Source organism: Pelodiscus sinensis, chromosome 10 (genome assembly GCF_052426305.1).
Source record: "Pelodiscus sinensis isolate ZL-2025 chromosome 10, ASM5242630v1, whole genome shotgun sequence".
Classification (NCBI taxonomy): domain Eukaryota; kingdom Metazoa; phylum Chordata; order Testudines; family Trionychidae; genus Pelodiscus; species Pelodiscus sinensis.
This window is the reverse complement of record NC_143061.1, coordinates 27,383,325-27,398,202: the sequence shown is the minus strand read 5'-3', so window position 1 is coordinate 27,398,202 and position 14,878 is coordinate 27,383,325. Positions and strand designations below refer to the sequence as shown.

General features: G+C 47.2%; 1 protein-coding gene across 1 annotated transcript in view; it reads left to right on the top strand.

Annotated features, from left to right (window-relative positions):
* The window catches only part of ARHGEF26 (Rho guanine nucleotide exchange factor 26), a 115,899-nt gene that overhangs the window by 82,621 nt on the left and 18,400 nt on the right, over positions 1 to 14,878 (top strand). Inside the window, exon 12 of the mRNA XM_075937745.2 lies at positions 230 to 439. Within this exon, the coding sequence (XP_075793860.2) occupies positions 230 to 439 (210 nt within the window). The remainder of the gene's footprint in view (positions 1 to 229; positions 440 to 14,878) is intronic.

Here is a 14,878-nt window from a genome sequence, read left to right as displayed (position 1 = left end):
TGCTGCTGACTGAAATGCCTTAAGGTGCAAAGATTAATTTCTTTTGTGTCTTTGACAAGCAGATGCTCTTGTAAATATTTTGGTGGAAAAAAGTTGCCAAAGGGCTGAAAGTGTCAGAATAATCAGGTGCCTTGAAATGGGTGTTACTAATGAATTTGCTCTTGGATGCATTTAGTGGAGATTTGTTTACTCTGAGCAGAAGTCTTAGGTTTTTTTCTTTGTTTTGCAGTGAGGAGAGTTACAATGTCACAGATTATTCCTTGAGGGTCCAGCTGTTGGTTGAACAATGTGATAGTGAGGAGCTGAATTCCTCACCTGTGAAGAACAGTTCGACTATTCTGTACTCTCGGCAGAGCTCTACAAGTCATCTCTTCAGATTAACTGTTCTTAGCAACTACGCAGGAGAGAAGATGGAGATGCTACTGGGGACCGAGACACAGTAAGTCGATAACTAGAAACTTCCCCAATGCTCCTTTCCTCTTCTCTTCTGTGGAATTTTTCTTGGAGCATAGAGTTCTTAGATTCTACTCTCTTATTTGGTCAGGAAGTCCAAAAACCAGCAGTGTTCTCTTTATAATAGGCCTAAACTTTCATGGTCAAAGTAAGAAAACAAAAACAGAACATGGAGAACTCTCATGACAGTGTAAACTATTACACTTGCTACATTGGACAGTAAGACTGCACCAGAAGCTGTTTCCCATCTTGTGAAAAATTTCAAAAAATTTCCCATTCTACATCTAGATTTTCTTCTGGGGGAGAAAACTCGAGAGATTTTAAAGCCAACAGCCTGAATTAGGCAGAGTAGGTACTTGTACCTGCATTTCACATATCCAAGGTGTGTTCCCTAATTACTGAACTATTGACAGTTGTAGAATGCAGCTATTACTCTCTGACTGGTGAAACTAAAACCCAGTTTTTGGGGGTGAAATGGTCAATTCCAGACCCGCTCTACTAGGCAGTATACTGATCAAATATAATAACCTGTTCATCTTACTGTAGAAGTAGGCTGCATATATTGACTCATACAAAGATTTTAAAAATACAAGCAGTCCCCAGGTTATGTACAAGATAGGGACTGTAGGTTTGTTCTTAAGTTGAATTTGTATGTAAGTCAGAACTGGTACATATTGTACCCCAGGTGTCCCCGATTGAGCCGGTGCTGAAACTGACCAGCGGCTGACTACATGTCAGCCGACGGTCAGGGCAGTGAGTGGTGTGTGTTATACACCCGAGACTTTAACTGCTGAGACCGGGGTCCCTTGCAGTGGGCAACCTGGAGGAGGTTGACGGGCACCCCAATAAGTTTATAGGGAGAGCTTATAACACCTCAGATTGTAGCTGCTAGGATACAGAAATCCCTTCGCAGCGGGCAGCCTGGGGAGGCTGAGAGGTGCCCCAATGGATCTGCCACCTGGGAGTGACACAATCCAAAACACCCAAGCTCTCCCTATACCTGTCCCTTTGACTGGCTGAAGTTCTTTTGTTTGTGTTCGGTTCGGGTACAGCAGCACAGGTTCAAGTCAGAAGCTTGACACTCACTGGCTTATTATAGGAGAAAGAAAGAGAAAATAAAATAAAAGAAACTTGGTTCAATATATATATATTTATAAGTGAATATGGGCACGCCACTTATTCCCAAAGTTTATAGCTAAATCACCTTACCAAAGGCAGTTTACAATAGAAATGAAGCAGTTTGCCTTAAGAAAACTATAATGAAATAACTAAACTTATAACAGAGTAACAATTAAAGTGTACACATAAAGAAACACATTGCAGGTACAATTCTCACCCCTGTGTTCCAGACTTGGCGTGGCCAGCGTCTTTCTCTCAATCCCTCGGGAAGAAGTAGGGCGAGGTTGGGCGTCCCACGGACCTCGGGAGACAATCAATACCTGCCAGCAGGTGTAGGTGATTGGAGCTCAAATGGGATGGGCAACTAAACCCCTCTTTATACCCCTTGGGTCACATGGGCTTCTTCCTGGTCTCAAGTGGCCAATTAGGAAAAGTGGCTTTGAACGCCAAGTTTCCCACGAAGGGTGCAAAGCATAATTCACACCTGGGAAGATGCAGACAATGGGCACCTCTGGTATGTGATGGGCGAAGATTCTTCACCTGAGACAGTGCAGGTGTGTCAATTACTGATATTAGCCATCAGGGCGACGGGAGGCCTCCCAGTCGTCAGCTAGCCCATTTACTGTCTGGTTTCTGTTTATGGTAGAGTCAGGGACAGGCACCACACCTGCGTTCCCAGGGCATCAAAGGCTGACTGCCTTTCTCTTGCTCACTGGGGGCAGGGGGGAAACAAGATGGGGTTCGTGTCTGGCTACACTACAGGAAGCCCAAGGCAGAGCTGCTTTGCCCCGGGCTTCCTGGAATCAGCCGCTGATCAGTTTCAGCAGCAGCTGACTTGGGGACACCTGGGGTAGAGCAGCTGGGGTGCTGCCTGCGGGGTGGCGCTGCGGGGACCAACCCGGCAGCGCCCCAGCTGCTCTGTCCCAGGCATCCAGATTCAGCTGCTGTTGAAACTGACCAGCAGCGGCTGAATCGGACACGCCTGGGGCAGAGCAGCTGGAGTGCTGCTGGGTTGGTCTGGTAGCGCCGACCCTTGGTGCGGCGTGACCAACCCGGCAGCACCCCAGTTGCTCTTGGGGATGCTTGGGGCAGAGCAGCTGGGATGCTGCTGGGTTGGTCCCGCAGCGCCGAGGTGCGGCGCTACTGGACCAACCCGGGAGCACCCCAGCTGCTCTACCCCAAGTGTCCCCAAGTCAGCTGCTGCTGAAACTGATCAGCGGCTGATTCCAGGAAGCCTGGGGCAGAGCAGCTCTGCCCCAGGCTTCCTGTAGTCAGCCGCTGGTCAGTTTCAGCAGCGGCTGTCTTGGCGACACCAGGGACCTCGGCGCTGTGGGACCAACCCGGCAGCCCACCAGCTGCTCTACCCCAGGTGTCCTGATTCAGCCGCTGCTGAAACTGACCAGTGGTGAGAAAAGCCTGGTCTGCTGGGGGGGGCGGACGCACTAGCTGTGCCCCCCCCCCCCTCCCCAGCAGACCAGGCTTTTCTCACCGCGGAGGACAGGGGCGGTGGGACCGCGGCGCGCCCGCATCCTCCATGGCGAGAAAAGCCTGGTCTGCTGGGGCGGGGGCGCACTAGCAGCGCCCCCCCCCCCCGTAGACCAGGGAGACGCGGGCGGCGGGACCGCCGAGACGCGCCGCGGTCACGCCGCCCGCATCCTCCGCGGCTTTGCTCCGTGTCTCCCTAGTCTGCTGGGGGGCTCTCCCAGCAGACTAGGGAGACGCGGAGTGGCTTTTCTCGCTGCGGAGGACCGAGACAACAAGAGGGAGGGAGGAAGCGAGTAGTTGACTTTACTGTCCGATATGCTTAGGCTTATCGGATAGTCCACTACTCGCTTACACCCCTAGTCCCTGACTGTTGCCACTCTCTTCCTGCAGCCGTGCTTGGATCTCGCAGTCACATGTTTTGTATCTCTGGTGGAATTGGAGCTCTGCTCTGCACGCGCAGCTCTGTGGCTCAGCCCATGACCCCTACCAGAGCACGCTCTCTTAGAAGAAGGCAAGAGCAGTTCTGACAAGCCAGAAGAGCTGGTGTCCTGCTTTCCATCTCCTTCTATGGGTGCTTATGCACGTCACCTTATGGAGAGAGCAGCAGGGCAGAGAGAACAAAATCTCAGGTGCTTGCCTGCATCCAAAGGGCAGATTCCATCACCGGAACGTGGCATTCTGCAGTAGTTTGGCAAAATATCAAATTTGGTGTTAAATTCAGTGAACAAGGAATTATAGAGTGTGCCTGGTCCTGTTTATGTAAGTCATTGTATCTGGTGGCTTTACCAAAGCAGAATCTTTCAGCATGGTCATTGAAGGCTCAGGTAAATACCAGTCACAGAAAGTTTATGAGAGTTCAAAGCAGAAAAGTGTTTTTCTTTCTTCTACTCCTTGAACTTTCAACATCAACATTACTCAGATAATTTCCCACTTGCTGCAGCCTTAAGTTCTTTTAAATGGTGCTGCCAACAAGTATATATTCTGGCTAAGTGATAGTAGCTATTTTATATGCAAGCTATTTTATGCAGTAAGTTTGTCCTCTTGAAACTAATTTTTACTACCTCTTCCTCAGTATCACCACCCTGAGTGTCCTGATCTTATCAGTCTTTGAATAGTTATCATTTCTCCAGCTGGTCTTGTTGATTAGATTTGTTCAGGAGCAATTGAGGGCAAAGTGATTTTTTTTTAAACTCCTGCTCTTACGACACTGGACCTAGCGTAAGGCAGGGTTACTCAACTTTGCATGCCCTGGGGGCCCCGGTGATCCTCACAGCACATGCTGAGGGCCACAACTTAAGTGTGGTTGCATAGACATATACGCAAATAGCTTTTCACATTGACAAGCGTGAATACAAAGATTAAGGCAAGACTACACAATACACAGGCTCCATTTAAGTCAGTTCTGTTGATATTAATTTCCACCCATATGACAGCACTTTTAATGAGCAATAACAGTCCAGGAATTTAACTCCAAAACACAAATCAACCCAAGCCGCAACGTAAATCCAAACTGCACAGCGGGCCACAAATAAATGGGCCACAGGCCACGGTTTGAGTAGCCCTGGCTTAAGGTATGAAACTCCAGCCATGTAGAATATGTAGCTGGAATCAGCTTACCTTGGTGCCGTCCCCACAGTGGGAGGCCAACAGGAGCAAACACTCCTGTGGGCTGACCTTATTCCTTGCAAGAGCAGGAGTACCAGCAATTGCCGGGGGCGCCCTCTGAGTTCAATTTAGGGAGTCTTCATTAAACTCACTAAATCAAACTCTGGAAGATTGATTGTGGTAGCGTCGATCTTCCGCATGGTGAAGACAAGGCCTAAGGTTTGAACATCAAGAGAAAACCTTTATGAGAGATAATAGCTCTATGTCTGCCTCTAGATAAATGAAACACTTCGCTACCTCACTCTTTATTCTTTCAGAAACATGAAACAGTTAAATACCTATTGAAACAGAAAATACCACTATGCTTTACACCATAGGCTATGCCAGTGGTCCCCAACCTTTAGAGGCTCCCGGGGGGGGGGGCCACTCATGCGCCGGGCGCCCGGGGGTGGGGCCACGTGTCCTGGGGCACGCCAGGGGCGGGGATGCCCTTGCACCCGGCGCCGGCATGTGCCCCAGGGCTGGGGCCGGGGCCGCCCGAGCGCCTTGTGCTGTGGGCCAGGGGCCGGCGCCGCCACCCGAGCCTGGGGCTGGCACCGGCGCCGCGTGCCCGCATGTGCCTCAGGGCTGGGGCCACCCGAGCGCCGCGCACCAGGCGCCGGTGCGTGTCGTGCGCCTGGGGCCGGCGCCTCCAGTGCACCGCGCGCCGGGGGTGGGGCCGGCCTAGGTTGTCGGTGAGCGTGCAGAAATGCCCTGGCGGGCGCATAGCACCCGCGGGCACCGCGTTGGGGACCACTGGGCTATGCATTCTTCTACCTATAGTGATGACGGCCCAGCAATGAAGTGTAGGAGATTACTTTGTCAAACTCATTGTTCAAAAATTGCATGTGGCTCTTGCCAAAACTCTCTGGCCACAAACAGCAAAGTTAATTTTAAACTAACATAACTCAAAGTCTTCATACTGTTGCTGATGTACACTGTGCAGCAAGTTGTCCTGTGTGTCAGTGAATTTAGCAAATAAAAAAAAAGACTTAAATATCTTAGCAGTAAAGCTTTTCTGATGATACAAATGTTAGCTGTTAAATATTTCGTCTATCTAAGGGCTTCTCTACATGAACATTGTTTATTCACACCTCAGCTTGTGGCATACTCAGTACTAGGGATGTAAGCGACTAGTCAACTATCCGATAAGCAAAAGCTTATTTGATAGTTGAGGGACTAGTCAACTAGTTGCTCCCCTCTCCCCCCCGCTGCCTCTATTAGAGGCATAAAGGGGGTGGTAAGCTTGCTTAAAAGCTGGTTCCTCCCAGCACCGTCTCTGCAGGGGAGGCAGAGGAGTTGCAGGGACCGAGCACAGGCCAGGAATCAGCTGATTCCTGGCTCGCACCTAGTCCCAGATGCGCCTCTGCTTTTTAAACGTATTAAGAGCTGACAGGAAAATCCATCAACTAGTTGATTAATCTAAATTTAACATTGCTACGCTGCACTAATCTGTCATGCATTAACTCTGCATGTGGGCTCTCTGGATATGCACTAACAATTTGTTAATGGGCTTTGATTCAGTGTCACTTCGCAGTAGGAGAAAATTAAAGTTGGTGTCCACACAAAAAGTGCGTAGCAGGCTAGTATGGGGCGGAGTTGCACCAGAGCCTGCTGTGAATTAAATATACACAAGCCCATTCGGTAAAATCTAGGTACAGTCTGAATGTTCTTGAATGCTGTTTTGTCACAGGTTTTCAGGCCTGTTCAAAAGCAGATGGATATTAAAAAAGGAAAACAAATATGGAGATGGATAAAGGGAGTTGAGGGGAAAGGAAGAAGGAAAGTGCCAAATGTCACACAAATGTGGAAGCTAATGCCTTCAGTAAAAGAGCATAAATAAAATTATATATCACTAGCGGAAATTGATCTCCATGCTTTAGGGAAAGATATGAGATGGATATTTTGAATAGTTATGTTAATATGGATATTACTGCCTATTCTGGCTAATGGGGCAGGGCCCAGCAGCCGTCAAATTCCTGCTTTATTTAAAGATTTGTCCCTTGAAAGATGTTTAAATGTTCATAGCTATACAGATGGAGCTGGGTTCCATTTATCCTGCAGCAAAGGAGGTCAGTGACTTATTCTCCTATTATAAATTATATGAGTTAAGTTTGAGTTTGAGACCACCCAAAAAAACATCTTTCAGGCCTTCTCCAAAACCCATAAGCTATGTCTACACTGCAGGCTTTTTGCACAAGAATGATTGTTCTTGTGCAGAAACTTGTAGAGCGTCTACACTGCATGCGTATTCTTGCTCAAGTAAATTTACAGTAAAGCGTCAAAAAAGAGGGCTTCTTGCACAAGAGTTATTCCTCGCCACACAAGGAATGAGCCCTCTTGCACAAGAGCTCTTGCACAAGAAGGCAGTGTGGACGGGCAACAGTGGCCATCAGAGCAGCACAAGAGAGTGTTCATGCTGCCATGAACCCTCTTGCGCAAAAGCACGTTTCTTGCACAAAAGCACATGGCGATGTGGACACGCTCTTGCGCAAGAACTCTTGTGCGAAACAGTTCCTGCGCAAAAAACCTGCAGTGTAGGCGTAGCCTCAGTGTGGTCATAAATTCACAGAGGCACCATGGTCTACAGCAGGGGTCTCCAAACTTTTCAGCCCGAGGGCCGCATTAACTATCAAACAGCAGTTCGGGGGCCGACTACACACTTGAGGTCCAAATAAAAAACAATCAAAACATGGATGTTGTTTTTAATTATTTATTTAATGTTATTTTATTCAGTTATTATTTAATAACACATTGATACACTACACATGAACACCTGTATTAGTGTGAATGGTGAAATTGTTTCCTGGATGCCAAAATAGCAGACATTTCTGGCTTTGCGAATCCGTTTCTCCCGGAAGGGGGGGGCTTTTCCCCCTGCTCTCCCCTTCCTCTGCACGCTGTCCTCCCCTCCTGCTTGCCACCGCTCACTCCTTCCCCCCCCCCCGGGTGGAAGGGGTCACCTTTTTAAAGTTCCCGCCGGGGTTCACGTTCCCCCGCACGTCGCCGGGCGGGCGTTACCACCACCGCCCATCCTGCCCCCTGATTGGCCGGCTGCCCTGTCAGTCTGGGCGGGGGAACGCCGCCCGTGCTAACCCCCGCCCCCTGCGCCGTTTGCCGCCACGCGGCCGCTTGTCAGCAGAGCGGCCCGCTTCTCCTGCCCCGGCGCGGCGTGAGTACACGCCGCACACCCCTGACAGGGCCCCCCCCCCCCCCCCCCCCGCGGCAAGAAGGGCCCGTTCGGCGGCGCCCCAGGGACGGTCTCCACGGGCCGGATGAGAGGGCCTCGCGGGCCGCATCCGGCCCGCGGGCCGTAGTTTGGAGACCCCTGGTCTACAGGATAGAGTCAGGACTTCGGGTCATGAGCCTTGAGTTTCATTCTTTGTTCTGCTGCTGACTTTGTAATGTGATTTTGGGTCGTTCCCCCCTGTCGGCAGAGGGATGTAAATTAGATGTATCAAAAGAGCAAATGAAGCCAGGATTTAAATATCATTAGTTTAAATGTAGCCTTCGTGTCAGTTTCCTGTCTGTGAAGTGCCAATAACCCTTTTCACACTGTAAGACACTTTTCGAGATGTCTACTTTGAGGTCAATGAAAACTGCCATATAGCTTCTAGGCAGTGACAGTGGTGTTTGTTTATCACAGTTAATGTGAGTGAGTTATGTGTTGGACTTGGGGGAGGGAGAAGGTATTCTTCAGAGGCACAGTGAAAGCTGCTAAACCCAGGTAAAAGGAATCAATTTTTATAGTGAGATCTGGTTGAATCACTTGTTAAAACAATTTTTTTATAAGTTCCATAAAGCCATACCTGTGTGGGAGAGATCTTGTTTATGTTGTCAAAAACTTCCACTCATTTTTGCTATAGTTTAAATCTGCTATCATTAGCTCACTGTTGTAGAGAGAAACAAAAAACAGGACTATGTAGAGAGAGTCTCTTAAAAAATTGGAATTAGCCTTTGTCTAATACAAGTCTGTCATTAAATTATTCAATAATTATAGATCCCTGCATTTTACAGCACACACTAGATTACATTCCACTCAGTGTATGTAAACAAACTCCTCTTTTTGGATATTTATTCAGTGGTTACCAAAATTAAGTATTTAACATCCTTAATAATGCATGTGATTGCATTTGTTGTGTTGATTGAAATATGTTAGAAGTGTACTGACTTGAAGCCAAGACTGAGCCCATGTAGTTCATATAAGGTGTTCTGATGTCCCACATGAGGAGGAGTTTCAACAAGGAGATGTTCTGAGTTTATGGCCTGTGAAGTAATTCACTCAGAGCTTTTTAAAAAGTCCCTGGATATTTTTGAAGAGAAGAATAAATATGTGATACTATTATTTATCTGCTTTCCAACCCAGACTAAAACTTTACATAGTGCTCAGAAAATACATTTAGCCCTAAGAGCCAGGGATGCAGAGGTGGATTATGGGTTTGTAGAGCCTGGGCCAGAGCAAGGCAGTCATAAATGCCGGGGGTTGTAAGTCAGGGGTCGCCTGTAGTTTATATGGTTAACTGATAAACCCAGGTTTATCAGTTAATCCAAACTAGATGTGCCCACAGTGTTGGTGCCCGTGATGCCAACTCCATCTTTTCTAGGCCTGGACTTGGCATCATTTGAAGGTCGGGAGGTGAGGTGGATCCCAGTGGCTTTTAAGGTGGCTCCCAGCACATACCGGTTCCTGTGAATCTGCCTCACCACCCTTGCTGCCTCCCACAGAGGCAGCAGTGTGGGGGGCAGGCAGGAGCCACTGCTTGGGACATCTGACTTAAAAGCCAGCTCCCCACCGAGCACCAGTTCTGCTGAGCCGCCTGCCTCCCCCTACCCTGCGTTGGTGTCTCTGTATCTGTTCACAGGGTGCTTGGGCCCCCCATGGACAGTAGCTGCTGCTACGGAGCTCCCCTCACAGACCAGCTCCATGGAGAGGCAGCAGGACTGGGTGGCAGGGGGCTCCCTGGGTGAAGAGCATTTTAGGAACTTCATAAATGCTAAAAATTGTTGCAGCTACATGATTACTAAAGTAACCCGTATCTAACATCCTTACTCATTCCCACCCCTTCTCCCTGCAGTCCCCCCAACCCTTCCTGCTCCTGCTGAGAAAATAGGGCCAGGGCATTGGGGCTTGCCCAGCACTCCTCCTGGGGAGCAGATGAGCTGCAGATGCATCTCTCCCCTGCTTAGTAGGGATGTAAAATCCTGTTTAATTGGTTTATTGTTTAACTAGTTAACTGACTAAAGGGGTGGCAGAAGGGCGGGTGGGCATGGCTGGACTGGAATGGCTCCCCCACCATGGACAGGGGCTACTCCGGCCAGCTGGTGTGCCCTTGCCTGTTGCCAGGCTGGGCCTTCCACAGATGGGGGCTGCTGCGGCCAGGCTGGAGTACCCCTGTCCACCCTGGACCCTGCAGGGCAGGAGCAGCTCCCTGCCTGTGGCGGTCAGGGAGCTGCTCCAGCCCCCATCAGTTTTCTGGGACCAGTAAACGTCACCTCTTAACCATTCACATCCCTACTGCCCAATGCAGTAGGGGTGGAGCAGGGCGTGTCCTGGCATAAATGTCAGGTGAAGTAGGGCGAGCCCCCATGTTCCAACCCATTCCCTGACAGGAGAGCTGGGTGAGGGAAGCAGGTCATGGTGTGGGTTAGGGATGTAAGAGTTTAACAGGTTAACCAAGAAGCATTGGCTTCTTGATTAACTTTATTGATTAAGCTGCTGGGAGCCAACAGAGCATTTAACCATGTAACTGATTGAATTTCAATTGGTTACACGATTAGTATTTTTTATTTTTATTTTCCTAGTGCAGGGGCACCCCAATTGGCCAGGACCCCGGGCAAGCGCCCCATTGGGCCAGTGGTTAATCCACCACTGCAGGGATGTACCACCTTCAGTGCTGCAGTGTTTACTTGGTTTTCTCTCCCCTTCATTGGTCTTGTGCGCTTGGGGGACAAGGGCTATTGAATGAACAAGGTAGAATCCTGGGTACTGAGAAACCTGGAGCATCTGTTGTGAAGTGCCATGGTATTTGTATTGGATCTTTGTGCAAAAAATCAGAATGTCTGTACCATGGAGATTATCAACACTCCAGTCACTGAAACAATGGCATAGCTCTTGTTAAGAAAACCACTACTCAATACTATCTCTAGCAGAAGTTACTTCAGGTTCTGGTTCCGTACGAGAGCAGGAATAAATTTAGAAGAGGAGAAAAAAATGACATAATCAAAGCTCATTTGCATGTCAGACTAGTATGTTCTGAAATAGATCTTGGTCAGAAATGGAACATTCCAGTGTCGATAATTTCATACCCATGTCAGGAGCTTCCACTAAATAGCTAAATACGACCTTGTGGTTTGTGTTCTGCAAGCAGCAAAAAAATATGCTAGGCAGTACATCTTGTGGTGGTGGGATGAGTGGGATGCAATATGGTTGTGTGCGCTGCAGCAGGGAGGGACCTTGTCGGGGCAGACAAACTGGTATTAGCAGGATTCAAGGTACCATGCTAACAATAGCCATGTGAATGTTGCATTTGGGACTGGAGCTAGCATGAGTCTGTCTGTCCTCACTGGGAGGCTTGCTCCAATTCCAGCGTAGACAAATCCTGTTTGTCTTGGGTGGTTTAAGAGTGAAATGGGAAGCTGAGGTGCACAGTAACTCCAGGAACACATCAGTTATCATGTCTTAGCGCCTAAAACAATTTCCCAAGATGATCTCTAACACGGTTTGGCAGCAACTGTACTTACAACATGGAGAAGAATCACTCAGGGGCTTATGTAGGTCTTTGTACAGTGCTTTTCCTGCCAGGAGATTCTGAGGCTACGTCTACACTGGCGGCTTCTTGCTCAAGAACTCTTCCACAAGAGAGCGTCTACACTGCCATGTCCTTTTGTGCAAGAGATGTGCTTTAGCTCAAGAGCATTCATGGCAGTGTGGATGCTGTCTTGTGCAAGAAAGCTCTAATGGCCATTTCAACCATAGGGACTTCTTGCGCAAGAAATTCATGCTGCCTGTCTACACTGCCCTCTTGTGGAAGAGCTCTTGCACAAGAGGGTTTATTCCTCATGGGGAAAGGATAACACTTCCAGAAGAAGCCGTGTTTTACAACGCTATACTATAAATTGACTTGTGCAAGAACGCTCATGCAGTGTAGACAGCAGGCAAGTTTTTGCACAAGAACGGCTGTTCTTGCGCAAGAAGCTGCCAGTGTAGACGTAGCCTGAGGGATTGACTAGAAGTGTAGCGAGGCCAATACCCCTCCTCCTTCTCCTTCTACATATCGCCCCTGGTGTTATCTTCTATTGACAATTGCTGTTAAGTGATTGCTGTTTCACAAATTGTTTGTTTCGCCTGTGTCATTGTCATACTGTGTTGGCAAAGTGATTTGAACATGTCTATAGTGATGTTTTCAGACCAGTTTGGGATGCTCATAGATTAAAGTTGATACTTAAATGTAAAATGACTATTAAACTTTATCTTGTTAATGTGGTTGTTGTGACATAACTAAATTGATTAAAAGCACTTATATAGTTTTACATGCATTTTGGAAAGTTACAGTTAATACAATTCCTACCAGTTATTAGCTGTATGTATTGCAGTACAGAGCACAACTGGGCCTAATTTAGGGGCCTTATCCAAAGCCCATTAAAGTAGGGCAGTATAGGTCTATTCTCTCCAAGAGGAGTATGCAAGCCAAAAACCGCACCTGAACAACCCTTTTGAATATATTCATCAAGATGAAACACAAATGCTTGCAGCTGACATTGACAATAGAAATTGCAACACAATATATTCTTCAAAGTAGACAAGTGAATCTGGTCAGTTTTTAAATTGGGATAAGTCTCTTGAATGCTAAGAATTATTAGTTGTTTGCCATGTTGGTCCCAGGATATGACAAAGACAAAATGGTTAAGGGAATCTTTTTTTATTGGACCTGTTTCTGTTGGTGAAAGACACTTGTCTTCAGGCTTCACACACAGTGCTGTAGAAGAGCTCTGTGGAATAAGAATGTTAACAGGCAGGTAATTCACTAATCATGTCGTCAATAAAATTTTTATCAACGACATAATTAGTTAATAAAGGAAGACTTGCTTGGTCCCAGCTTGCACTGGGTCCAGCAGCCCCCAGGGACAGAGGCTGCTGTCAGAGCAGCCTCTGCCTACAGAGAGCCTGGGCAGAGTCTGCTTTACGACAGCCTCTCCTGTCCCCCTCTTCCCTGCGGTGCTGCCTCTAATAGAGGCAGCAGCACAGGGAAGGGGCAGGTGGCACCGCAGACACATGCTAAGGGAAACTGACTTTTAAACCAGCTCCGCCCCCCAGCATCAGCTGCTGCTCCTCTCCCCCCCCCCTTGCTGCCTCTGATACAGAAGCAGCAGTGGGGGAGAGAAGTGTAGTCAAGTCTAGGCTTATCAGGTAGGTGACTACTCAACTACTTGCTTACATCCTTACTATGCAGCTTGACACCTTGTCTCTTTCACCAACAGAAGTTGGTCCAATAGAAAAATATTACTTTACTTACCTTTGTGTGTCTCAAAAATTATCAGTATATTTGACTTACATCCAGGAAATTATTCAGATTTAATGTAGTAATTTGTTTAGGAAGAAAAGGTACCTTTTTCCCCCTGGCAGTAATTGAAAATCCTTATAGAACGTTTCCCCTCACAAGAAAGGGAGGCATGGTGAATGCAATCAGTAATTAGCCATTCAAGTAAGCATCCTTGAAATGATGTTAACACATTTTTCCTTTAACTTTCAGAAAGTAAATTGTCTTTTTATTGGCATATTTCCTTATGTCAATGAGAAATTTCAAACAAAAATCGCAGGGATGGGGGGCTGCAGGGAAAGACACAATCCTGTTAATTGTCATTAACCCATACAGACCTGTCCTCACACTAGTTGAGAAAAAAGCAATATAATCAGTCCAATTTGGGAACTGTATTGCAGTCACCAAGAGAAGTAGTTATGAATTCTAATTTGCGGCTACTGACAGTTACGTTTAAAGGAATAATTAGCTTGATAGGACTAACGTGTTTTAAGAAGAGGCTGAGCAAGTGACGGCTATTAACTTTTGCTGTGCTGATTACTTGCTCTTTGTACTGTGTTTCTAAGTGGCATGCACCGTTGAGTCTTCCTATCCCCAATTTATGCTTTCTCCATTTATGTTCTTTTTTATCATTTTGATTTGATATAGATTATGTAATGGTATCAGAATTACAAGGATTTTTGTCATTAGCCATTTGGCCTATATCCTGCAGGACTGGCTCTACCAGAAGTGAACAATAACGCAGTAGCAGTGCACCATGGTTAGCCTTTAGTGGGCTGCTGGCACTTCATGACCATAGGTATGGCCGCTTGCCGCTCCCTTTGACTGTGGCTCGCCATTCCTGGTGAATGGGAGTTGCGTGAAGCAGCATTGACCGGGCCACCACTTCCCACAGTTCCCATTGGCTGGGAATGGTGATCCACGGTCCAGTGGATGGGCTTGTAGACATGCAGGTAAATAAAGTGCCCGTGGGCCACTTATTGCCCGTGGGCCACTTATTGCCCACCCTTGATGTAGACAAAGGAAGGAGAGCAATTAAACATTTGACTGTTTACATTGGCAGTAGAACCCAAATTATTATGCATGTTCCTATGCCATGTATTCTCCAAAATACAGGATATAGATATAGATGCACACAAGACTTGTGTTGCAGGGTAAGGGCTGTATCCCCATCCTTAGTTCTACTACTTATGGCTTATTGCGTGCAAGCATCATAAGCATTGTCCAGTGCCCAGCTTGTGCAAAAAAGGTAGAGTGAGTGTTCTAATAAAAATACAAAGTCTTCATTGGTTTCACCATCTCTTTAAATTGAAGAATTAGGCCAGTGGTACTGGTTTTTCTTTTTAACAACTTGATTGTGTGCAGCTTTTTTTTAAAAAAAAGTTTGTGTGCTAATATTTCAGTTGTGAAGTCTACACAAGGCCAGTTCATGGCTTTTCACAGTTCATGCAGTAATAATTTGGATAACCAAAGCTCTTTCAATCATGAAAGAAAAGGAAAACAAGTAAGCACTGTAGGGAAGGGATTTAGGTCAGAAAAATTAGGTCTAAAAGTGTCTGAGAATGAGGAGGAAAGTGAATAGTTCACTGTGTATCCCACCACATCAGAACTCTACGTTTGTCACTTCACCTTCACTCTCC